We start from the raw sequence: 26666 nt of genomic DNA, 5'->3' as shown, positions 1-26666 counted from the left end.
GGGGTCTCAGACGTCCCACCGGCCCTGGTTCACTCCCCAGGTCGGCCGCTGGAAACATAACAATAATCATACTGCCACCTAATGTTTCCGATATCTATTCTATCGAGTTGGGGACAGCACTCAGCTCCTACTTACAGAGACGATCCCCTGGTCCTCACTCGTGTTGCGCCTTCAGGGTGGGAGCTCGCCCAGCCACTCCTGCTGCCGCCGCTACCGCTGCTGCTGCTTCTGAGTTGCGCGCCCCCACACTGCCTATTCGGCTCTCCTTTTATAGGGCTGCGCAGCCCATTGTTCGGTCCCTGGGCCAATCTCGTGAGAGGGGTCCGTCGATAAATAGCCTATGTTGCCTTAGAACTGGTTGGCCTGTTCTCTCCCAAAAACCGTTCCAACACTGGTCTGACCACACTCTCTCCAGCTCACGGGGTAGGCTTCACACACTATGCCACACCCGCTTTGGTGGAAAGTAAAGGTGCGGTACGGCAATATTTAAATGATGGGTGATGTTCCCACGAATGTAACAAAACGATATACGAAATGCAAATGGGATGTAGCTAAGAAAGTCCAACGTATTTAGCAGTATAACATATTAATCAGCATCACAGTACTACGTATCAGTAAATAGCGTGATGTGCGCAATCGAAACAATAGAAATTAATGGAAAAAATAAGCCGAAATAAGTGTAAATTAAAGAGCAGCAGTACGCACAGGTAAATTGAGAAGCAGGCTACAGTCTAGATTATAGATTGCCAGTACGCCGACTCAATGACATAAGCATTGCAACAGTCGACATAAAAAGCTGGTAATACGGTCAGCAGCTGAAAAAGCAGGATACAGTCGACATGAAAGGCTGGCTGTACACTGAGTGATGTAAAGAAGCAGGCAACAGATTATAAACTGGCATACACTAAATGCCCAAAAGCAAAATTAGCAGTATAGATAACAGAGTGCCAGTGCACTGACGTTAATTAATGAGCAGGCAGCAGGCAACAGCACAGACTGGCAGTACACCATCTTGGCGTCATAAAAACAAAGCTAAAAAAAAAAATTAGCAACCAAATCATGAAATATTCGTTTTCTACACACAAACATTATTGTAATATTTGCCAACTTATTTGTTTCATAATAGTTCTTAGCAAAAGATTAAATAAAATTGTACTTCACATTGCTGTGGTGAGGCCTAGTCCCATGCAGAGCCCAGCCGGAGGTGACATATTGCCAGGCTGTGGGCTGGGCCGCTCTCCCCACCCGCGCTGCAATAATGCTAAGGGCTCTAATATTACTATCTACGAACTTTATAGCAGTAACTGCACGCATTGGGGTGGGGGGGACGTAAGACTGTAAAGAATGAACCTCAGCGTTGTGTGTATATTCTTTAAGCATTGTTAATGCGAATGAAATTTTTCAGCGATCGTGTGTGGGTTGCTAGGTGCGCAGTTGTGTGCTGTGTCCCGTGGCAGGTGGCAAAACTACATAAATAAATAACGAAATATCGCAAAAAATCGCTAATTAAACTAATTTAAAGGTGATAGATGTGAAAAAGGAATAGTGCTTTCCAACCGCGGGGCTTACGGCGTGGTACCTGGCAATTTTTTTTGACGTAAACCCCACCGTTAGAGAGACAAATCCCTCGCAAGCGCGTGAACACACAGACAGACAAAAATTACCTTTATATATAACGCACTACTTTATCTATCTGTGATGAACGCTGAACTTTCCGTCGTTTTTATGCAGGGGGCGCTGTAAACCTACGTGCCCCCTGCATGAACGATGGAGGCGTAGGGACAGATGTTCGATCACGTTGGAATCGATCTGCAGATGGCGGTCTTCTGGCACGGCCAGCTCTATGTCGCCTTATCTCGATCCCGCGATCCCAACCAGGTGAAAGTCCGCATCGAACCGAATCCCTGGCAAGGCCATCTACTTCACGACGAGAGAAAATTCACACGACATGTCGTTTTCAATGAAGTCTTCCAGATGTTAAATGATATGAAGAAATACAATTATCTAATTCAACACATAATACAATTCACAGTTGTTTAATTTTCAAACTTCAAAACGGAGCATCGGAAGCTTGAGTGGATGCGTCGTTCGTGTGCAATTTTTTCGTGACTTTCCTGGCCCAAGGCCGTAAATGGTTGTGAGGGGCACCGCAGGCTGTCAGCCTTGCGTGAACATCCAGACGTTAATCAGCAAGGAGCATTTCTAGTCCTAGATCGACAAAATTTATGTCAACACGTAATATAAAATTAGAATTAATGTTGTAGAGAATGTACCTCCTATACGTGTAACTTTTGAGTGGTATGCCTTGTAACTGATGAATGATCCGAGTGTGCTCCCTATTTCAAAGACAATGAGTTGCTCCAGAGGCAGACGCTTCCTGAAAACACTAAAATACCCTTTGACCTGTATCACAAGAACAACGTGTCTCACCCGAGTTATCTGTACAGGTTACTCCCAAAACACACTTTGTCCTAACATCACGTATCCAATGTTTGACCCTTATAGACACAATGTTACATGTACGTACACAATCAGGCAAGTATTCATTCTAATTATTGACGATAATTTTTACTAAATTAAATAAAATTTCGATTTAAAGTTTTCGTTACTGCAGGGATTCATATTATTGGTTCGTTCGGTAAAGTCACGTAGAAAGGAAATAATAAAAGAATACAAATAAAACAATGAAATTATCACGACGTTTCGGCCACAACGCAAGCAGCCGTCCTCAGGTGAAGAAACAGAGCTGCTAAGCTTGGCAGCGTATTTTAAGCTGGGTGGGAGGAGGAGAGCGCCTTGACAAAGGAGTTTACATATCAACAGAGGAATTTAGCATATTGATGACAAATGCAGATATGGGATTAGTCACTCCTTGTGGAATGTGTAGGCGGTGGGGGGATCGCAGTCATATTATGCTAGTGTATTATGTAGGATTAGCAGTAATAAAGGGAGGGAAATTTTAATAAAGAACTGCAACAGCCCAAACCACCGCGTATCAAGCTAGTGCATTATGTGGAAAACAAAAAAGGAGTTTCTAAAGAAATACACATACCCTACTACCATACAATAAACCGATGTGAAAAAACTAAATATAAACTACATCAATATAATCAATGTACTCAATATACTCTCCAATAAGCTGAGATACTAACAATAAGTCATTATACATTACACTTCTATGTCGAAAAAAGTGGCGGTTGTTTTCTTTAACATTAGCACCACCACGGAAAGCGGCGAGCGTTGTTCAGACGGACGAGTCCATCTATGCTCGGAACGGAGGAGGGAGGAGATAGAGTGAAACAACCACGGTGCGCTACTCTGTCCTGTGCTGCGTTATAACTATGCTATAAACTAGACTACTATACATTACAATATTATACCTTCCAATGTAAACTGCACTGTATGATATCGTATACACAGCCCAACATTATGCATTATATTGATATGCCTCCAACTAAATTTTTTTTTCTGGCTCAGCAATCATTGGAAGGACGTGATAAACCATTTCGGGTCTTGATTGATTGTGTTCACGTTCACGGTCTTTCAGACCACATTCCATTCGCTGGGAGTTGACTATATAGCTTTTTTATTCTCTTCACGGATCGGAGTCTGCTCCACTGCAAGTTTCCTGCTACCACTCTCCCACTGACATATTTATTTGCTTGCTCTTAGTACCTTTCACGTGACAGTCAATGGTATGGTGTATAGTATAATAATAAATAGTATAATAGTGTAATGTTTAATATAATCTATAATATAATATATAGTATCGTAATTGTAAGAGTGAATATACAGCAGTGTGGTATACAGTAGTGTTTATAGAATAATACATAGTGTAATATTACAATGTATAGTCTAAGGTGTATAGTAACGCAGTGTATAATTCAATGTTGGGGTTTGTTTATGGCAGTGTATATGTACGGTGTATAGTCGTGTGATGTAACAAAAAAAGTTTAGTTGGAGGCATATCAATATAATGCATAATGTTAGAGCTTATATTGGGCTGTGTATACGATATCATACAGTGTAGTTTAGATTGGAAGGTATAATATTGTAATGTATAGTAGTCTAGTTTATAGCATAGTTATAACGCAGCGCAGGACAGAGTAACGCACCGTGGTTGTTTCTCTCTATTAGGACGCTGCCTTTCCGACAGCTGTTTCTTCACCTGAGGACGGCTGCTTGCGTTGTGGCCGAAATGTCATGAGAATTTTATTTTATTTTTTATTTGTATTATTTTATTATTTCCCTTCTACGTGACTTTACCGAAAGAACCAATAATATATATTAAATTACTGCAGTGAAATATACGGAATCAGGTTACATCGTATTAACAAGAATCTATAAAAAAAAATATGCACCGTCTGCTTAACAGTGCGTGTACAACATACTATTGTGTCATTCAAAACAAGTAGGCCATTGCATGCTGGCGTCTGGGTCAAAATTGATTAAATACTATACATTACCTACAAACTCCACAACTGAGATGCCACATCAAACATCGCCCCCTACTTGACCGGCTCTTGTCCACATGCAGGCCGGTGCAGGGCCACCACCTTGTGCCACAAAGGGGCAGCTGCTACTTGGGGATGCTCTTCGAGTCTTTGAGACGAGATACAATACAAAACTCGGAATTGCCAGAGGCGATTAAGCAAGCACCATATAAATGCAATTGTTAACATAGCGAATGCTTGAGAGCTTATTGGCTCTCGCTCCTGGTTAGAGATCTACCCAACCCACAGGTCCATAAAGACTGGCCACTCTTACCCTGCAGGTTGAACCTAGGAATTGAGTGTTCAACTTCATATTATTGTCATTAAAGGCCTGTGACAAAGGTGAATCTATTGGAGCGACATCGTCTCTGGCTTACACATCTAACGGGTCTCCATTTGACTTTGTATTGTCTCGGAGGAAGTCCACCCACACCTCCACTTCCACAAACTGCTGGGAGTTGCCTCGCTCTGCCTCACAGTCAGAATTCTCCTGCTTCACGTTGCCTCCATCGATGTGAAAGTCCCATTTTGGAGTTGAATCCTCTTCACATTTTACCTCCACTTCTTCGCTCTTCACCATCACTTCTTCACATTTCACCTTCACCTCTTCAAATTTCACCTCGATACCTTTAAAAGTGTCCAAGCTGGGATTTTCTTCCGGTTCTTGTTTCATGAGGGATGGGCTCATTGCGGCACTTTGACTTTCACAAGCTGATTTCAGACTCCACTCCTTGGGGATCTTCTGATGCTTGTGTGTTCTCTGGTGTCTTTGAAGATTTGGTGAACGTGCAAACGCCTTCCCACACACAATGCACTTGAAGGGTTTCTCTCCTGTGTGTGTTCTCTGGTGTTTTGCAAGAGTAGATGAATGTGCAAATGCCTTTCCACACACACTGCACTTGAAGGGTTTCTCTCCCGTGTGTGTTCTCTGGTGACTTCGAAGATGTGTTGACCGTGCAAACGCCTTCCCACACACAATGCACTTGAAGGATTTCTCTCCCGTGTGTGTTCTCTGGTGTTTTACAAGAGTAGATGAATGTGTAAACGCCTTCCCACACACACTGCACTTGAATGGTTTCTCTCCCGTGTGTGTTCTCTGGTGTTTTTTAAGAGTAGATGAATGTGCCAACGCCTTCCCACACACACTGCACTTGAAGGGTTTCTCTCCTGTGTGAGTTCTCTGGTGCCGTGTCAAATGTCCAGGACGATTCGTGCTGTATGGACAAAGGTCGCATTGTTGCCTTGTTGTACCGAGCTGCGCCAAGTGTCTTTGCTCCATCAGACCAATTCTGCAGAGGAAGCGACAAAGGAAGCGACAGCTGCAGACAGAAAAAACTTACATCCACACCATCTACACATCAGTATCGAGGCACAGAGGAATGCATATACACAGTCACACGTGACTTACACGTCTATACTTATTCATATATTCATGATATAGTGGAAAAGTTTCCCAACTTCATCACACAGGCTGTTATGGCACACAATGAGAGGGCGAATGGCCACAATATGCCTGGAAGCCCTAGTATCTTCAAAATGAATGTTAACCCAAAACTCCGAGCACACAATTTCGGCTGTCTGGCTACAGAAGGGATATTTATAAAAGTTAAATTCAGTTGACATAGCAAGGTGTTGAAAATAATACTATTTGTGTTATGCAGAAATGAATAAATGAATGTTCAATCACAACTTAGTTGTGTGAAGCCAGCCAGGCACACAATGTCCTTGAATGCTGGGATGAACAGATCTGACTTCAGCTGCATGTGTGCGCTGTGTTAACTTCTTGACTGTTTCCATTATTACAAAGAGTTCCACAGGAAAACAAAACAAAATATTGTTTTGATATAACCTCCGTTTTCAATAGAGTTAATAGACTATACTGCAAACACAAACTTTACACTGTCACACACTGGCATGGTTAACAGGTGGTGGTGTGTCCAGACTCATGCCTGGCCACCTTCATCCGCTCAGTATCAATGCTTCCTTACTCCACCAAGTAATTCATTGAGGATGAATCAACATCCCCGAGGCTGCGTGTCTCTCTCTATCTCCCCGTGGTGAGATGTTAACTACCTCTCCTGGCATACAGGATGTCGTGGGTTCGATCCCGACCCTGACGCCTGCTGTATATTTGGAGTTTGCGTGTCTCTCTCTCTCCCCGTGGTCGCGTGGATTTCCCTCCAGATGGCCCGGTTGTCCCCACTCCACATGCAGAGAGTGAACACCGCCACGTGTTCAGAGCGAACGCCGCCACGCGTCCAGAGAGTGAACACCGCCACGCGTCCATAGAGTGAACACCGCCACACATCCAGAGAGTGAACAGCGCCACACGTCCAGAGCGAACACCGCCACGCATCCAGAGAGTGAACACCGCCACGCGTCCAGAGCGAACACCGCCACGCGTCCAGAGAGTGAACACCGCCACGCGTCCAGAGCGAACACCGCCACGCGTCCAGATCGAACACCGCCACGTGTCCAGAGACTGAACACCGCCACGCATCCAGAGAGTGAACACCACCACGCGTCCAGAGAGTGAACATCGCCACGCCTCCAAAGCGAACACCGCCACGGGTCTGGAGCAAACACCGACACGCGTCCAGAGCGAACACCGCCACGCGTCCAGAGAGTGAACACCGCCACGCGTCCAGAGTGAACACCGCCACGCGTCCAGAGCGAACACCGCCACGTGTCCAGAGAGTGAACACCGCCATGCGTCCGGAGCAAACACCGCCACGCGTCCAGAAGGAACACTGCCACGCGTCTAGAGCGAACACCGCTACGCATCCAGAGCGAACACCGCTACGCGTCCGGAGCGAACACCGCCACGCGTCCGGAGCGAACACCGCCACGCGTCCGGAGCGAACACCGCCACGCGTCCAGAGCAAACACCGCCACGCGTCCAGAGCGAACACCGCCACGCGTCCAAAGCGAACACCGCCACGTGTCCAGAGACTGAACACCGCCACGCATCCAGAGAGTGAACACCGCCACGCGTCCCGAGTGAACACCGCCACACGTTCAGAGCGAACAGCGCCACGCGTCCAGAGAGTGAACACCGCCACGCGTCCAGAGTGAACACCGCCACGCGTCCAGAGCGAACACCGCCACGGGTCTAGAGCAAACACCGCCACGCGTCCAGAGTGAACACCGCCACGCGTCCAGAGCGAACACCACCACGTGTCCAGAGTGAACGCCGCCACGCGTCCAGAGAGTGAACACCGCCACGCGTTCAGAGCGAAAGCTGCCACGCGTCTAGAGTGAACACCGCCACGCGACCAGAGCGAACACCGCCACGCGTCCAGAGCGATCACCGCCACCGTCCAGAGCGAACACCGCCATGTGTCCAGAGACTGAACACCGCCACGCCTAAAAAGTGAAAACCGCCACGGGTCTGGAGCAAACACCGCCACGCGTCCAGAGCGAACACTGCCACGCGTCCAGAGCGAACACCGCCACGCGTCCAGAGAGTGAACACCGCCACGCGTCCAGAGCGAACACCGCCACGTGTCCAGAGAGTGAACACCGCCACGCGTCTGGAGCGAACACCGCCACGCATCCAGAGGAAACACCGCCACGCGTCTAGAGCGAACACCGCTACGCGTCCAGAGCGAACACCGCTACGCGTCCAGAGCGAACACCGCTACGCGTCCAGAGCGAACACCGCCACGCGTCCGGAGCGAATACCGCCACACGTCCGGAGCGAACACCGCCACGCGTCCAGAGCGAACACCACCACGCGTCCAGAGCGAACACCGCCACGTGTTCAGAGCGAACGCCGCCACGCGTCCAGATACTGAACACCGCCACGCATCCAGAGAGTGAACACCATCACGCGTCTAGAGTGAACACCGCCACGCGTCAAAAGAGTGAACACCGCCACGCGTCCAAAGAGTGAACAGCACCACGCATCCAGAGCGAACACCGCCACGCGTCCAGAGTGAACACCGCCACACGTTCAGAGCAAACACCGCCACGCGTCCGGAGCGAACACCGCCACGCGTCCGGAGCGAACACGGCCACGCGTCCAGAGTGAACACCGCCACGAGTCTGGAGCGAACACCGCCACGCGTCCAGAGCGAACACCGCCACGTGTTCAGAGCGAACGCCGCCACGCGTCCAGAGACTGAACACCGCCACGCATCCAGAGAGTGAACACCATCACGCGTCCAGAGAGTGAACACCGCCACGCGTCAAGAGAGTGAACACCGCCACGTGTCCAGAGCGAACACCGCCACGTGTCCAGAGAGTGAACACCGCCATGCGTCCGGAGCGAACACCGCCACGCGTCCAGAGCGAACACCGCCACACGTCCAGAGCGAACACCGCCACGCGTCCAGAGCGAACGCCGCCACGTGTTCAGAGCGAACGCCGCCACGCGTCCAGAGACTGAACACCGCCACGCATCCAGAGAGTGAACACCACGCGTCCAGAGAGTGAACACCGCCACGCGTCCAGAGAGTGAACACCGCCACGCGTCCAGAGAGTGTACAGCACCACGGGTCCAGAGCGAACACCGCCACGTGTCCGGAGTGAACACCGCCACGCGTCCGGAGTGAACACCGCCACGCGTCCGGAGTGAACACCGCCACGCGTCCTGAGCGAACACCGCCACGCGTCCGGAGCGAACACCGCCACGCGTCCGGAGTGAACACCGCCACGCATCCAGAGCGAACACCGCCACGCGTTCAGAGCGAACACCGCCAAGCGTCCGGAGAGTGAAAACCACCACACATCTAGAGTGAACACCGCCACGCGTCTGGAGTGAACACCGCAACGCGTTCAGAGCGAACACTGCCACGCATCCGGCGTGAACACCGCTACGTGTTCAGAGCGAATGCCGCCACGCGTCCAGAGAGTGAACACCGCCACGCGTTCAGAGCGAACGCTGCCACGCGTCTAGAGTGAACACTGCCACGCGTGCAGAGAGTGAACACCGCCACGCGTCTAGAGTGAACACCGCCACGTGTACAGAGTGAACACCGCCATGCGTCTTGACTGTTTCCATTCTTACAAAGAGTTCCACAGGAAAACAAAAACAAACTATTGTTTTGATATAACCTACGTTTTCAATAGAGTTAATAGACTATACTGCAAACACAAACTTTACACTGTCACACACTGGTATAGTTAACAGGTGGTGGTGTGTCCAGACCCATGCCTGGCCACCTTCATCCGCTCAGTATCAATGCTTCCTTACTCCACCAAATAATTCAATGAGGATGAATTAACATCGCCGAGGCTGCGGGTCTCTCTCTCTCTTCCCGTGGTCGCGTGGATTTCCCTCCAGATGGCCCGTTATCCCCACTCCACATGCAGAGAGTGGACACCACCACGAGTCCAGAGAGTGAACACCGCCACGCGTCCAAAGCGAACACCGCCACGGGTCCGGAGCGAACACCGCCACGCGTCCAGAGCGAACACCGCCACCGTCCAGAGTGAACACCGCCAAGCGTCCAGAGAGTGAACACCGCCACGCGTCCAGAGCGAACACCGCCACGCGTCCGGAGTGAACACCGCAACGCGTTTAGAGCGAACACCGCCACGCGTCCGGAGTGAACACCGCTACGTGTTCAGAGCGAACGCCGCCACACGTCTAGAGCGTACACCGCCACATGTCCAGAGAGTGAACACCGCCACGCGTCCAGAGCGAACACCGCCACGCGTCCAGATTGAACACCGCCACGTGTCCAGAGACTGAACACCGCCACGCATCCAGAGAGTGAACACCACCACGCGTCCAGAGAGTGAACATCGCCACGCCTCCAAAGCGAACACCGCCACGGGTCTGGAGCAAACACCGCCACGCGTCCAGAGCGAACACCGCCACGCGTCCAGAGAGTGAACACCGCCACGCGTCCAGAGTGAACACCGCCACGCGTCCAGAGCGAACACCGCCACGTGTCCAGAGAGTGAACACCGCGATGCGTCCGGAGCGAACACCGCTACGCATCCAGAGCGAACACCGCTACGCGTCCAGAGCGAACACCGCCACGCGTCCAGAGCGAACACCGCCACGTGTCCAGAGACTGAACACCGCCACGCATCCAGAGAGTGAACACCACCACGCGTCCAGAGAGTGAACAGCACCACGCGTCCAGAGCGAACACCGCCACGCGTCCTGAGTGAACACCGCCACACGTTCAGAGCGAACAGCGCCACGCGTCCAGAGAGTGAACACCGCCACGCGTCCAGAGTGAACACCGCCACGCGTCCAGAGCGAACACCGCCACGGGTCTAGAGCAAACACCGCCACGCGTCCAGAGAGCGAACACCGCCACGCGTCCAGAGTGAACACCGCCACGCGTCCAGAGCGAACACCACCACGTGTCCAGAGCGAACGCCGCCACGCGTCCAGAGAGTGAACACCGCCACGCGTTCAGAGCGAAAGCTGCCACGCGTCTAGAGTGAACACCGCCACGCGACCAGAGCGAACACCGCCACGCGTCCAGAGCGATCACCGCCACCGTCCAGAGCGAACACCGCCATGTGTCCAGAGACTGAACACCGCCACGCCTAAAAAGTGAAAACCGCCACGGGTCTGGAGCAAACACCGCCACGCGTCCAGAGCGAACACTGCCACGCGTCCAGAGCGAACACCGCCACGCGTCCAGAGAGTGAACACCGCCACGCGTCCAGAGCGAACACCGCCACGTGTCCAGAGAGTGAACACCGCCACGCGTCTGGAGCGAACACCGCCACGCATCCAGAGGGAACACCGCCACCCGTCTAGAGCGAACACCGCTACGCGTCCAGAGCGAACACCGCTACGCGTCCAGAGCGAACACCGCCACGCGTCCGGAGCGAATACCGCCACACGTCCGGAGCGAACACCGCCACGCGTCCAGAGCGAACACCACCACGCGTCCAGAGCGAACACCGCCACGTGTTCAGAGCGAACGCCGCCACGCGTCCAGATACTGAACACCGCCACGCATCCAGAGAGTGAACACCATCACGCGTCTAGAGTGAACACCGCCACGCGTCAAAAGAGTGAACACCGCCACGCGTCCAAAGAGTGAACAGCACCACGCATCCAGAGCGAACACCGCCACGCGTCCAGAGTGAACACCGCCACACGTTCAGAGCAAACACCGCCACGCGTCCGGAGCGAACACCGCCACGCGTCCGGAGCGAACACGGCCACGCGTCTAGAGTGAACACCGCCACGCGTCCAGAGTGAACACCGCCACGAGTCTGGAGCGAACACCGCCACGCGTCCAGAGCGAACACGGCCACGCGTCCAGAGCGAACACCGCCACGTGTTCAGAGCGAACGCCGCCACGCGTCCAGAGACTGAACACCGCCACGCATCCAGAGAGTGAACACCATCACGCGTCCAGAGAGTGAACACCGCCACGCGTCAAGAGAGTGAACACCGCCACGTGTCCAGAGCGAACACCGCCACGTGTCCAGAGAGTGAACACCGCCATGCGTCCGGAGCGAACACCGCCACGCGTCCAGAGCGAACACCGCCACACGTCCAGAGCGAACACCGCCACGCGTCCAGAGCGAACGCCGCCACGTGTTCAGAGCGAACGCCGCCAGGCGTCCAGAGACTGAACACCGCCACGCATCCAGAGAGTGAACACCACCACGCGTCCAGAGAGTGAACACCGCCACGCGTCCAGAGAGTGAACACCGCCACGCGTCCAGAGAGTGTACAGCACCACGGGTCCAGAGCGAACACCGCCACGTGTCCGGAGTGAACACCGCCACGCGTCCGGAGTGAACACCGCCACGCGTCCGGAGTGAACACCGCCACGCGTCCTGAGCGAACACCGCCACGCGTCCGGAGTGAACACCGCCACGCGTCCGGAGTGAACACCGCCACGCATCCAGAGCGAACACCGCCACGCGTTCAGAGCGAACACCGCCAAGCGTCCGGAGAGTGAACACCACCACACATCTAGAGTGAACACCGCCACGCGTCTGGAGTGAACACCGCAACGCGTTCAGAGCGAACACTGCCACGCATCCGGCGTGAACACCGCTACGTGTTCAGAGCGAATGCCGCCACGCGTCCAGAGAGTGAACACCGCCACGCGTTCAGAGCGAACGCTGCCACGCGTCTAGAGTGAACACTGCCACGCGTGCAGAGAGTGAACACCGCCACGCGTCCAGAGAGTGAACACCGCCACACGTCTAGAGTGAACACCGCCACGTGTACAGAGTGAACACCGCCATGCGTCTTGACTGTTTCCATTCTTACAAAGAGTTCCACAGGAAAACAAAAACAAACTATTGTTTTGATATAACCTACGTTTTCAATAGAGTTAATAGACTATACTGCAAACACAAACTTTACACTGTCACACACTGGTATAGTTAACAGGTGGTGGTGTGTCCAGACCCATGCCTGGCCACCTTCATCCGCTCAGTATCAATGCTTCCTTACTCCACCAAATAATTCAATGAGGATGAATTAACATCGCCGAGGCTGCGGGTCTCTCTCTCTCTTCCCGTAGTCGCGTGGATTTCCCTCCAGATGGCCCGTTATCCCCACTCCACATGCAGAGAGTGGACACCACCACGAGTCCAGAGAGTGAACACCGCCACGCGTCCAAAGCGAACACCGCCACGGGTCCGGAGCGAACACCGCCACGCGTCCAGAGCGAACACCGCCACCGTCCAGAGTGAACACCGCCAAGCGTCCAGAGAGTGAACACCGCCACGCGTCCAGAGCGAACACCGCCACCGTCCAGAGTGAACACCGCCACGCGTCCGGAGTGAACACCGCAACGCGTTTAGAGCGAACACCGCCACGCGTCCGGAGTGAACACCGCTACGTGTTCAGAGCGAACGCCGCCACACGTCTAGAGCGTACACCGCCACGTGTCCAGAGAGTGAACACCGCCACGCGTCCGGAGCGAACACCGCCACGCGTCCAGAGCGAACACCGCCACGCGTCCAGAGCGAACGCCGCCACGTGTCCAGAGCGAACGCCGCCACGTGTTCAGAGCGAACGCCGCCACGCGTCCAGAGACTGAACACCGCCACGCGTCCAGAGAGTGAACACCGCCACGCGTCAAAAGAGTGAACACCGCCACGCGTCCAAAGAGTGAACAGCACCACGCATCCAGAGCGAACACCGCCACGCGTCCAGAGTGAACACCGCCACACGTTCAGAGCAAACACCGCCACGCGTCCGGAGCGAACACCGCCACGCGTCCGGAGCGAACACGGCCACGCGTCTAGAGTGAACACCGCCATGCGTCCAGAGTGAACACCACCACGCGTCCGGAGCGAACACCACCACGCGTCCAGAGCGAACACGGCCACGCGTCCAGAGCGAACACCGCCACGTGTTCAGAGCGAACGCCGCCACGCGTCCAGAGACTGAACACCGCCACGCATCCAGAGAGTGAACACCATCACGCGTCCAGAGAGTGAACACCGCCACGCGTCAAGAGAGTGAACACCGCCACGTGTCCAGAGCGAACACCGCCACGTGTCCGGAGCGAACACCGCCACGCGTCCAGAGCGAACACCGCCACACGTCCAGAGCGAACACCGCCACGCGTCCAGAGCGAACGCCGCCACGCGTCCAGAGACTGAACACCACCACGCGTCCAGAGAGTGAACACCGCCACGCGTCCAGAGAGTGAACAGCACCACGGGTCCAGAGCGAACACCGCCACGTGTCCGGAGTGAACACCGCCACACGTCCGGAGTGAACACCGCCACGCGTCCAGAGCGAACACCGCCACGCGTCCGGAGTGAACACCGCCACGCGTCCGGAGTGAACACCGCCACGCATCCAGAGCGAACATCGCCACGCGTTCAGAGCGAACACCGCCAAGCGTCCGGAGAGTGAACACCGCCACACATCTAGAGTGAACACCGCCACGCGTCTGGAGTGAACACCGCCACGCGTCCAGAGAGTGTACAGCACCACGGGTCCAGAGCGAACACCGCCACGTGTCCGGAGTGAACACCGCCACGCGTCCGGAGTGAACACCGCCACGCATCCAGAGCGAACACCGCCACGCGTCCGGAGTGAACACCGCCACGCGTCCGGAGTGAACACCGCCACGCATCCAGAGCGAACACCGCCACGCGTCCGGAGTGAACACCGCCACGTGTCCAGAGCGAACACCGCCACGCGTCCGGAATGAACACCGCCACGCGTCCGGAGTGAACACCGCCACGCATCCAGAGCGAACACCGCCACGCGTTCAGAGCGAACACCGCCAAGCGTCCGGAGAGTGAACACCGCCACACATCTAGAGTGAACACCGCCACGCGTCTGGAGTGAACACCGCAACGCGTTCAGAGCGAACACTGCCACGCATCCGGCGTGAACACCGCTACGTGTTCAGAGCGAATGCCGCCACGCGTCCAGAGAGTGAACACCGCCACGCGTCCGGAGTGAACACCGCCACGCATCCAGAGCGAACACCGCCACGCGTTCAGAGCGAACACCGCCAAGCGTCCGGAGAGTGAACACCGCCACACATCTAAAGTGAACACCGCCACGCGTCTGGAGTGAACACCGCAACGCGTTCAGAGCGAACACTGCCACGCGTCCGGCGTGAACACCACTACGTGTTCAGAGCGAATGCCGCCACGTGTCCAGAGAGTGAACACCGCCACACATCTAGAGTGAACACCGCCACGCGTCTGGAGTGAACACCGCAACGCGTTCAGAGCGAACACTGCCACGCGTCCGGCGTGAACACCGCTACGTGTTCAGAGTGAACACCGCCACGCGTGCAGAGAGTGAACACCGCCACGCGTCCAGAGAGTGAACACCGCCACACGTCTAGAGTGAACACCGCCACGTGTACAGAGTGAACACCGCCATGCGTCTTGACTGTTTCCATTCTTACAAAGAGTTCCACAGGAAAACAAAAACAAACTATTGTTTTGATATAACCTACGTTTTCAATAGAGTTAATAGACTATACTGCAAACACAAACTTTACACTGTCACACACTGGTATAGTTAACAGGTGGTGGTGTGTCCAGACCCATGCCTGGCCACCTTCATCCGCTCAGTATCAATGCTTCCTTACTCCACCAAATAATTCAATGAGGACGAATTAACATCGCCGAGGCTGCGGGTCTCTCTCTCTCTTCCCGTGGTCGCGTGGATTTCCCTCCAGATGGCCCGTTGTCCCCACTCCACATGCAGAGAGTGGACACCACCACGAGTCCAGAGAGTGAACACCGCCACGCGTCCAAAGCGAACACCGCCACGGGTCCGGAGCGAACACCGCCACGCGTCCAGAGCGAACACCGCCACCGTCCAGAGTGAACACCGCCAAGCGTCCAGAGAGTGAACACCGCCACGCGTCCAGAGCGAACACCGCCACCGTCCAGAGTGAACACCGCCACGCGTCCGGAGCGAACACCGCCACGCGTTCAGAGCGAACACCGCCACGCGTCCGGAGAGTGAACTCCGCCACACATCTAGAGTGAACACCGCCACGCGTCCGGAGTGAACACCGCTAGGTGTTCAGAGCGAACGCCGCCACGCGTCTAGAGCGAACACCGCCACGTGTCCAGAGAGTGAACACCGCCACGCGTCCGGAGCGAACACCGCCACGCGTCCAGAGCGAACACCGCCACGCGTCCAGAGCGAACGCCGCCACGTGTCCAGAGCGAACGCCGCCACGTGTTCAGAGCGAACGCCGCCACGCGTCCAGAGACTGAACACCACTACGCGTCCAGAGAGTGAACACCGCCACGCGTCAAAAGAGTGAACACCGCCACGCGTCCAAAGAGTGAACAGCACCACGCATCCAGAGCGAACACCGCCACGCGTCCAGAGTGAACACCGCCACACATCTAGAGTGAACACCGCCACCGTCCAGAGTGAACACCGCCACGCGTCCAGAGAGTGAACACCGCCACGCGTCCAGAGCGAACACCGCCACCGTCCAGAGTGAACACCGCCACGCGTCCGGAGCGAACACCGCCACGCGTTCAGAGCGAACACCGCCACGCGTCCGGAGAGTGAACTCCGCCACACATCTAGAGTGAACACCGCAACGCGTTTAGAGCGAACACCGCCACGCGTCCGGAGTGAACACCGCTACGTGTTCAGAGCGAACGCCGCCACGCGTCTAGAGTGAACACCGCCACGCATCCAGAGCGAACACCGCCACGCGTCCGGAGTGAACACCGCCACGCATCCAGAGCGAACACCGCCACGCGTCCAGAGCGAACACCGCCACGCATCCAGAGCGAACACCGCCACGCGTCCAGAGTGAACACCGCCACGCGTCCGGAGTGAACACCGCCACGCATCCAGAGCGAACACCGCCACGCGTTCAGAGCGAACACCGCCACGCGTCCGGAGAGTGAACACCGCCACACATCTCGAGTGAACACCGCCACGCGTCCGGAGTGAACACCGCAACGCGTTCAGAGCGAACACTGCCACGCGTCCGGCGTGAACACCGCTACGTGTTCAGAGCGAATGCCGCCACGCGTCCAGAGAGTGAACACCGCCATGCGTGCAGAGAGTGAACACCGCCACGCGTCCAGAGAGTGAACACCGCCACACGTCTAGAGTGAACACCGCCACATGTACAGAGTGAACACCGCCATGCGTCTTGACTGTTTCCATTCTTACAAAGAGTTCCACAGGAAAACAAAAACAAACTATTGTTTTGATATAACCTACGTTTTCAATAGAGTTAATAGACTATACTGCAAACACAAACTTTACACTGTCACACACTGGTATAGTTAACAGGTGGTGGTGTGTCCAGACCCATGCCTGGCCACCTTCATCCGCTCAGTATCAATGCTTCCTTACTCCACCAAATAATTCAATGAGGACGAATTAACATCGCCGAGGCTGCGGGTCTCTCTCTCTCTTCCCGTGGTCGCATGGATTTCCCTCCAGATGGCCCGTTGTCCCCACTCCACATGCAGAGAGCGAACACCACCACGCGTCCAGAGCGAACACGGCCACGCGTCCAGAGCGAACACCGCCACGTGTTCAGAGCGAACGCCGCCACGCGTCCAGAGACTGAACACCGCCACGCATCCAGAGAGTGAACACCATCACGCGTCCAGAGAGTGAACACCGCCACGCGTCAAGAGAGTGAACACCGCCACGTGTCCAGAGCGAACACCGCCACGTGTCCAGAGAGTGAACACCGCCACGCGTCCGGAGCGAACACCGCCACGCGTCCAGAGTGAACACCGCCACACGTCCAGAGCGAACACCGCCACGCGTCCAGAGCGAACGCCGCCACGTGTTCAGAGCGAACGCCGCCACGCGTCCAGAGACTGAACACCGCCACGCATCCAGAGAGTGAACACCACCACGTGTCCAGAGAGTGAACACCGCCACGCGTCCAGAGAGTGAACAGCACCACGGGTCCAGAGCGAACACCGCCACGTGTCCGGAGTGAACACCGCCACACGTCCGGAGTGAACACAGCCACGCGTCCAGAGCGAACACCGCCACGCGTCCGGAGTGAACACCGCCACGCGTCCGAGGTGAACACCGCCACGCATCCAGAGCGAACACCGCCACGCGTTCAGACCGAACACCACCAAGCGTCCGGAGAGTGAACACCGCCACACATCTAGAGTGAACACCGCCACGCGTCTGGAGTGAACACCGCAACGCGTTCAGAGCGAACACTGCCACGCGTCCGGCGTGAACACCGCTACGTGTTCAGAGTGAACACCGCCACGCGTGCAGAGAGTGAACACCGCCACGCGTCCAGAGAGTGAACACCGCCACGCGTCCAGAGCGAACACCGCCACCGTCCAGAGTGAACACCGCCACGCGTTCAGAGCGAACACCGCCACGCGTCTGGAGAGTGAACTCCGCCACACATCTAGAGTGAACACCGCAACGCGTTTAGAGCGAACACCGCCACGCGTCCGGAGTGAACACCGCTACGTGTTCAGAGCGAACGCCGCCACGCGTCTAGAGTGAACACCGCCACGCATCCAGAGAGTGAACACCACCACGCGTCCAGAGAGTGAACACCGCCACACGACCAGAGCGAACACCGCCACGCTTCCAGAGCGAACACAGACACCATCCAGAGCGAACACCGCCACGTGTCCAGAGACTGAACACCGCCACGCCTCCAAAGTGAAAACCGCCACGGGTCTGGAGCAAACACCGCCACGCGTCCAGAACGAACACTGCCACGCGTCCAGAGCGAACACCGCCACGCGTCCAGATAGTGAACACCGCCACGCTTCCAGAGCGTGAACACCGCCACGCGTCCAGAGACTGAACACCGCCACGCGTCCAGAGAGTGAACACCATCACGCGACCAGAGAGTGAACACCGCCACGCGTCAAGAGAGTGAACACCGCCACACGTCCAGAGCGAACACCGCCACGCGTCCAGAGCGAACACCGCCACGTGTTCAGAGCGAACGCCGCCACGTGTTCAGAGCGAACGCCGCCAAGCGTCCAGAGACTGAACACCACCACGCGTCCAGAGAGTGAACACCGCCACGCGTCCAGAGATTGAACAGCACCACGGGTCCAGAGCGAACACCGCCACGCGTCCGGAGTGAACACCGCCACGCGTCAAAAGAGTGAACACCGCCACGCGTCCAAAGAGTGAACAGCACCACGCATCCAGAGCGAACACCGCCACGCGTCCAGAGTGAACACCGCCACACATCTAGAGTGAACACCGCCACCGTCCAGAGTGAACACCGCCACGCGTCCAGAGAGTGAACACCGCCACGCGTCCAGAGCGAACACCGCCACCGTCCAGAGTGAACACCGCCACGCGTCCGGAGCGAACACCGCCACGCGTTCAGAGCGAACACCGCCACGCGTCCGGAGAGTGAACTCCGCCACACATCTAGAGTGAACACCGCAACGCGTTTAGAGCGAACACCGCCACGCGTCCGGAGTGAACACCGCTACGTGTTCAGAGCGAACGCCGCCACGCGTCTAGAGTGAACACCACCACGCGTCCAGAGAGTGAACACCGCCACACGACCAGAGCGAACACCGCCACGCGTCCAGAGCGAACACTGCCACGCGTCCAGAGAGTGAACACCGCCACGCGTCCAGAGCGTGAACACCGCCACGCGTCCAGAGACTGAACACCGCCACGCGTCCAGAGAGTGAACACCATCACGCGTCCAGAGAGTGAACACCGCCACGCGTCAAGAGAGTGAACACCGCCACGCGTCCAGAGCGAACACCGCCACGTGTCCAGAGAGTGAACACCGCCACGCGTCCGGAGCGAACACCGCCACGCGTCCAGAGCGAACACCGCCACACGTCCAGAGCGAACACCGCCACGCGTCCAGAGCGAACACTGCCACGCGTCCAGAGCGAACAGCGCCACGTTTCCAGAGCGAACGCCGCCACGTGTTCAGAGCGAACGCCGCCACGCGTCCAGAGACTGAACACCACCACGCGTCCAGAGAGTGAACACCGCCACGCGTCCAGAGAGTGAACACCGCCACGCGTCCAGAGATTGAACAGCACCACGGGTCCAGAGCGAACACCGCCACGCTTCCGGAGTGAACACCGCCACGCGTCCGGACTGAACACCGTCACGCGTCCGGAGTGAACACCGCCACGCATCCAGAGCGAACACCGCCACGCGTCCGGAGTGAACACCGCAACGCGTCCGGAGTGAACACCGCCACGCATCCAGAGCGAACACCGCCACGCGTCCAGAGTGAACACCACCACGCATCCAGAGCGAACAACGCCACGCATTCAGAGTGAACACCGCCACGCGTCCGGAGTGAACACCGCAACGCGTTCAGAGCGAACACTGCCACGCGTCCGGCGTGAACACCGCTACGTGTTCAGAGCGAATGCCGCCACGCGTCCAGAGAGTGAACACCGCCACGCGTTCAGAGCGAACGCTGCCACGCGTCTAGAGTGAACACCGCCATGCGTGCAGAGAGTGAACACCGCCACGCGTCCAGAGAGTGAACACCGCCACACGTCTAGAGTGAACACCGCCACGTGTACAGAGTGAACACCGCCATGCGTCTTGACTGTTTCCATTCTTACAAAGAGTTCCACAGGAAAACAAAAACAAACTATTGTTTTGATATAACCTACGTTTTCAATAGAGTTAATAGACTATACTGCAAACACAAACTTTACACTGTCACACACTGGTATAGTTAACAGGTGGTGGTGTGTCCAGACCCATGCCTGGCCACCTTCATCCGCTCAGTATCAATGCTTCCTTACTCCACCAAATAATTCAATGAGGATGAATTAACATCGCAGAGGCTGCGGGTCTCTCTCTCTCTTCCCGTGGTCGTGTGGATTTCCCTCCAGATGGCCCGTTGTCCCCACTCCACATGCAGAGAGTGGACACCACCACGAGTCCTGAGACTGAACACCGCCAAGCATCCAGAGAGTGAACACCGCCACGCGTCCAAAGCGAACACCGCCACCGTCCAGAGTGAACACCGCCACGCGTCCGGAGCGAACACCGCCACCGTCCAGAGTGAACACCGCCACGCGTCCGGAGCGAACACCGCCACGCGTTCAGAGCGAACACCGCCACCGTCCAGAGTGAACACCGCCACCGTCCAGAGTGAACACCGCCACGCGTCCGGAGCGAACACCGCCACCGTCCAGAGTGAACACCGCCACGCGTCCGGAGAGTGAACTCCGCCACACATCTAGAGTGAACACCGCAACGCGTTTAGAGCGAACACCGCCACGCGTCCGGAGTGAACACCGCTACGTGTTTAGAGCGAACGCCGCCACGCGTCCAGAGAGTGAACACTGCCACGCGTTCAGAGCGAATGCTGCCACGCGTCCAGAGATTGAACACCATCACGCGTCCAGAGAGTGAACACCGCCACGCGCCAAGAGAGTGAACACCGCCACGCGTCCAGAGAGTGAACAGCACCACGCATCCAGAGCAAACACCGCCAAGCGTCCAGAGTGAACACCGCCACACGTTCAGAGCAAACACCGCCACGCGTCCGGAGCGAACACCGCCACGCGTCCGGAGCGAACACGGCCACGGGTCTAGAGTGAACACCGCCACGCGTCCAGAGTGAACACCGCCACGCGTCTGGAGCGAACACCGCCACGCGTCCAGAGCGAACATGGCCACGCGTCCAGAGCGAACATGGCCACGCGTCCAGAGCGAACACCGCCACGTGTTCAGAGCGAAAGCCGCCACGCGTCCAGAGACTGAACACCATCACGCGTCCAGAGAGTGAACACCGCCACGTGTCAAGAGAGTGAACACCGCCACGCGTCCAGAGCGAACACCGCCACGTGTCCAGAGTGAACACCGCCACGCGTCCAGAGCGAACACCGCCACGCATCCAGAGCGAACACCGCCACGCGTCCAGAGCGAACGCCGCAACGCGTCCAGAGCGAACACTGCCACGCGTCCAGAGCGAACGCCGCCACGCGTTCAGAGCGAACGCCGCCACGCGTCCAGAGACTGAACACCGCCACGCATCCAGAGAGTGAACACCACCACGCGTCCAGAGAATGAACACCGCCACGCGTCCAGAGAGTGAACACCGCCACATGTCTAGAGTGAACACCGCCACGTGTACAGAGTGAACACCGCCACGCGTCTTGACTGTTTCCATTCTTACAAAGAGTTCCACAGGAAAACAAAAACACACTATTGTTTTGATATAACCTCCGTTTTCAATAGAGTTAATAGACTATACTGCAAACACAAACTTTACACTGTCACACACTGGTATAGTTAACAGGTGGCGGTGTGTCCAGACCCATGCCTGGCCACCTTCATCCGCTCAGTACCAATGTTTCCTTACTCCACCAAATAATTCAATGAGGATGAATTAACATCGCCGAGGCTGCGGGTCTCTCTCTCTCCCCGTGGTCGCGTGGATTTCCCTCCAGATGGCCCGTTGTCCCCACTCCACATGCAGAGAGTGGACACCGCCACGAGTCCAGAGACTGAACACCGCCACGCGTCCAGAGAGTGAACACCGCCACATGTCTAGAGTGAACACCGCCACGTGTACAGAGTGAACACCGCCACGCGTCTTGACTGTTTCCATTCTTACAAAGAGTTCCACAGGAAAACAAAAACACACTATTGTTTTGATATAACCTCCGTTTTCAATAGAGTTAATAGACTATACTGCAAACACAAACTTTACACTGTCACACACTGGTATAGTTAACAGGTGGCGGTGTGTCCAGACCCATGCCTGGCCACCTTCATCCGCTCAGTACCAATGTTTCCTTACTCCACCAAATAATTCAATGAGGATGAATTAACATCGCCGAGGCTGCGGGTCTCTCTCTCTCCCCGTGGTCGCGTGGATTTCCCTCCAGATCGCCCGTTGTCCCCACTCCACATGCAGAGAGTGGACACCACCACGAGTCCAGAGACTGTACACCGCCACGCATCCAGAGAGTGAACACCACCACGCGTCCAGAGAGTGAACACCGCCACACGTCCAAAGCGAACACCGCCACGCGTCCGGAGTGAACACCGCCACGCGTCCAGGGAGTGAACACCGCCACACGTCCAGAGAGTGAACAACACCACGCATCCAGAATGTGACACCGCTACGCGTCCAGAGCGAACACCGCCACGGGTCTGGAGCAAACACCGCCACGCGTCCGGAATGAACACCGCCACTCCGGAATGAACACCGCCACGCGTCCAGAGCAAACAACACCACGCATCCAGAGTGAACACCGCTACGCGTCCAGAGCGAACACCGCCACGGGTCTGGAGAAAACACCGCCATGCGTCTGGAGCAAACACCGCCACGCGGCCAGAGTAAACAACGCCACGCGTCCAGAGTGAACGCCACCACGTGTCTAGATTGAACACCGCCACACGTCCAGAGTGAAAAACGCTATGCATCCAGAGTGAACACCGCCACGCGTCCAGAGTGAACGCCGCCACGCGTCCGGAGCGAACACCGCCACGCATCTAGAGCGAACACCGCCACGCGTCCAGAGTGAACGCCGCCACGCGTATAGAGTGAACACCCCCACGCATCTAAAGTGAACAGCGCCACGCATCTAGAGTGAACACCGCCTCACGTCTAGAGTGAACACCACCACGTGTTTAGAGAGAACACCGCCACGCTGTTGACAAGCCTTACCTTGTTGTTTTTGTGGGCAGGTCGCTTCTGAAAACTAGAGCAGTATAGCAGCTCAAGCGCACTTGGCCTGGTAAAATTTTTTAATACAAACTGTACGAATATTTAAAGTAAAACAAAGTTACAAAGTGGTGAGCCGTGTGAAGACAAATTAAACTTACGCGAGAGAATTGAAGCAAACGCGATCAGGTGAGGACAGGAAGCAAGGCCCCGCATTGCTAGGCCCCGCGTTGTAAAGTTCCAACCAGGACATCGCTTCCATGCTCGCTGCTACTCAATTGACATCCCTACGAGAGAGAGAGCGAGGCTCTACCTTGGTAAACAACAACCACAACCACCACTACCACCACAACCACCGCCACAACAACCACCACCACCACTACAACCACCACCACAACCACCACAACCACCACCACTACCACTACAACCACCACCACCACAACCACCACCAACAACAACCACTACGATGTAATGCTTTCGTGACTGCAGGGATTCATCTTCTTGGTTCTTTCGGTAAAGTCACGGAGAATGGAAATAATAAAATAATAAAAAATAAAACATTATAAAATAATTCTCACGACATTTCGGCCACAACGCAAGCAGCCGTTCTCAAGTGTAGAACAGGTCTGTCGAGAAAACAGAGTCTGAATGACACGCCCCAGGCTTGGAGCGACTATTTAAGCTGGGATGGAGGGGCGAAGAGCGTCTTGACAAAATAATATGCATATCAAGGGGAATTTAGCATATTTATGGGAAATGCAGATATGCGATTAGTACTACTTGTGAAATGCGTAGGAGGTTGGCGAGGGGTAATAATGCATAATGCACGGGCATAATGACTTTAAACCCCTCGCCAAACCTCCTACGCATTTCACAAGTAGTACTAATCGCATATCTGCATTTCCCATAAATATGCTAAATTCCCCTTGATATGCATATTATTTTGTCAAGACGCTCTTCGCCCCTCCATCCCAGCTTAAATAGTCGCTCCAAGCCTGGGGCGTGTCATTCAGACTCTGTCTTCTCGACAGACCTGTTCTACACCTGAGGGCGGCTGCTTGCGTTGTGGCCGAAACGTCGTGAGAATTATTTTATTTTTTATTATTTTATTATTTCCATTCTACGTGACTTTACCGAAAGAACCAAAAAGAACAACAACAACCACAACCACCACCACCACAACTACCACAACCACCACCACAACCACCACCGCAACAACCACCACAACCACAACCACCATTACAACAACCACCACAACCACCACCACAACAACCACCACCACCACAACCACCACCACAACAACCACCACAACCACCACAATCACCACAAGCACCACCACCACAACCACCACAACCACCACAACCACCACCACAACCACCACCACAACCACCACCACAACCACCACCAAAACCCCCACCGTCACAACCACCACCATCACAACCACCACCACCACCACCACAACCACCACCACCACAACCACCACCACAACAACCACCACAACCACCACCACAACAACCACCACCACAACAACCACCACCACAACCACCACCACTACCACAACCACCACCACTACCACAACAACCACCACAACAACCACCACCACCACAACCATGACAACCATGACAACCATCACAACCATCACAACCATCACAACCACCACCATCACAACCATCACAACCACCACCACAACAACAACCACCATCACAACCACCACCACTACCACCACCACTACCACAACCACCACAACCACCACCACAACCACCACCACAACCACCACCACAACAACCACCACAACCACCACCACAACAACCACCACCACAACCACCACCACAACCACCACCACAACAACCACCACCACAACCACAACAACCACCACCACCACCATCACCACAACCATCACAAACACAACCATCACAACCACCACAACAACAACAACCACCACCACAACAACCACCACAACCACCACCACAACAACCCACACCATCACAACCAACACCACCACAACAACCACCACCAACAACAACCAAAACCACCGCCATCACTACAACCACCACCGCCATCACTACAACCACCACAACCACCACCACAACCACCACCACCACAACCACCACCACAACAACCACCACCACCAGTACAACCACCACCAGTACAACCACCACTACCACCACAACCACCACCACTACCACAACCACCACTACCACAACCAAAACCACCACAACCACCACCACTACCACAACACCACCACAACCACCACCACCACAACAACCACCACAACAACCACCACCACAACAACCACCACCACAACCATCACAAACACCACCATCACAACCACCACCACAACAACCACCACCACAACAACCACCACAACCACAACCACAACAACCACCACCACTACCATCACCACAACCATCACAAACACAACCATCACAACCACCACCACAACAACAACCACCACAACAACCACCACAACCACCACCACAACCACCACCACAACCACCACCACAACAACCCACACCATCACAACCAACACCACCACAACAACCACCACCAACAACAACCACAACCAAAACCACCGCCATCACTACAACCACCACCACCAGCACAACCACCACCACAACCACCACAACAACCACCACCACCACAACCACCACCACCACAACCACCACTACCACCACAACCACCACAACCACCACTACCACCACAACCACCACCACAACCACCACTACCACAACCACCACCACCACCACTACACCACCACAACCACCACCACCACCACAACAACCACCACAACAACCACCACAACCACAACCACCACCACCACCACAACAACCACCACAACAACCACCACAACCACAACAACCACCACCACTACCACCACCACAACCATCACAAACACCACCATCACAACCATCACAACCACCACCACAACAACAACCACCACCACAACAACCACTACAACCACCACAACCACCACCACCACAACCACCACCACAACCACCACTACCACAACCACCACAACCACCACAACCACCACAATCACCACCACAACAACCACCACAACCACGATGAGAATTTCTCACCTAGGATTTTAGTGCACGGGCGGAACGGCCGCTTCCTGTTATCTCGTGAC

At 55.3% G+C, this 26666-nt stretch overlaps 1 protein-coding gene across 3 annotated transcripts; it reads right to left on the bottom strand.

The window, feature by feature from the left end:
- Nucleotides 1–834: 834 nt before the first annotated feature.
- LOC144953535 (uncharacterized) lies at nucleotides 835–26666 on the bottom strand. 3 transcript variants are annotated; one of them, XM_078884074.1, is made up of 3 exons: nucleotides 26617–26666; nucleotides 23698–23823; nucleotides 836–5782 (listed from the first exon to the last, which is right to left on the bottom strand). In XM_078884074.1, the coding sequence occupies exons 2-3, from the start codon at nucleotides 23796–23798 to the stop codon at nucleotides 4867–4869; spliced, it is 1017 nt and encodes a 338-aa protein (XP_078740200.1). In that variant the 5' UTR covers nucleotides 23799–23823; nucleotides 26617–26666; the 3' UTR covers nucleotides 836–4866. The 3 variants fall into 3 exon arrangements, with proteins under 3 accessions (XP_078740201.1, XP_078740202.1, XP_078740200.1); XM_078884075.1 differs by lacking the exon at nucleotides 23698–23823 and having other exon boundaries at nucleotides 835–5782; nucleotides 26617–26654; XM_078884076.1 differs by lacking the exons at nucleotides 23698–23823; nucleotides 26617–26666 and adding an exon at nucleotides 23540–23661 and having other exon boundaries at nucleotides 835–5782.

This window comes from Lampetra fluviatilis, chromosome 78 (genome assembly GCF_964198595.1).
Source record: "Lampetra fluviatilis chromosome 78, kcLamFluv1.1, whole genome shotgun sequence".
NCBI classification, from domain to species: domain Eukaryota; kingdom Metazoa; phylum Chordata; class Hyperoartia; order Petromyzontiformes; family Petromyzontidae; genus Lampetra; species Lampetra fluviatilis.
This window is presented reverse-complemented; position numbering and strand designations above follow the sequence as displayed.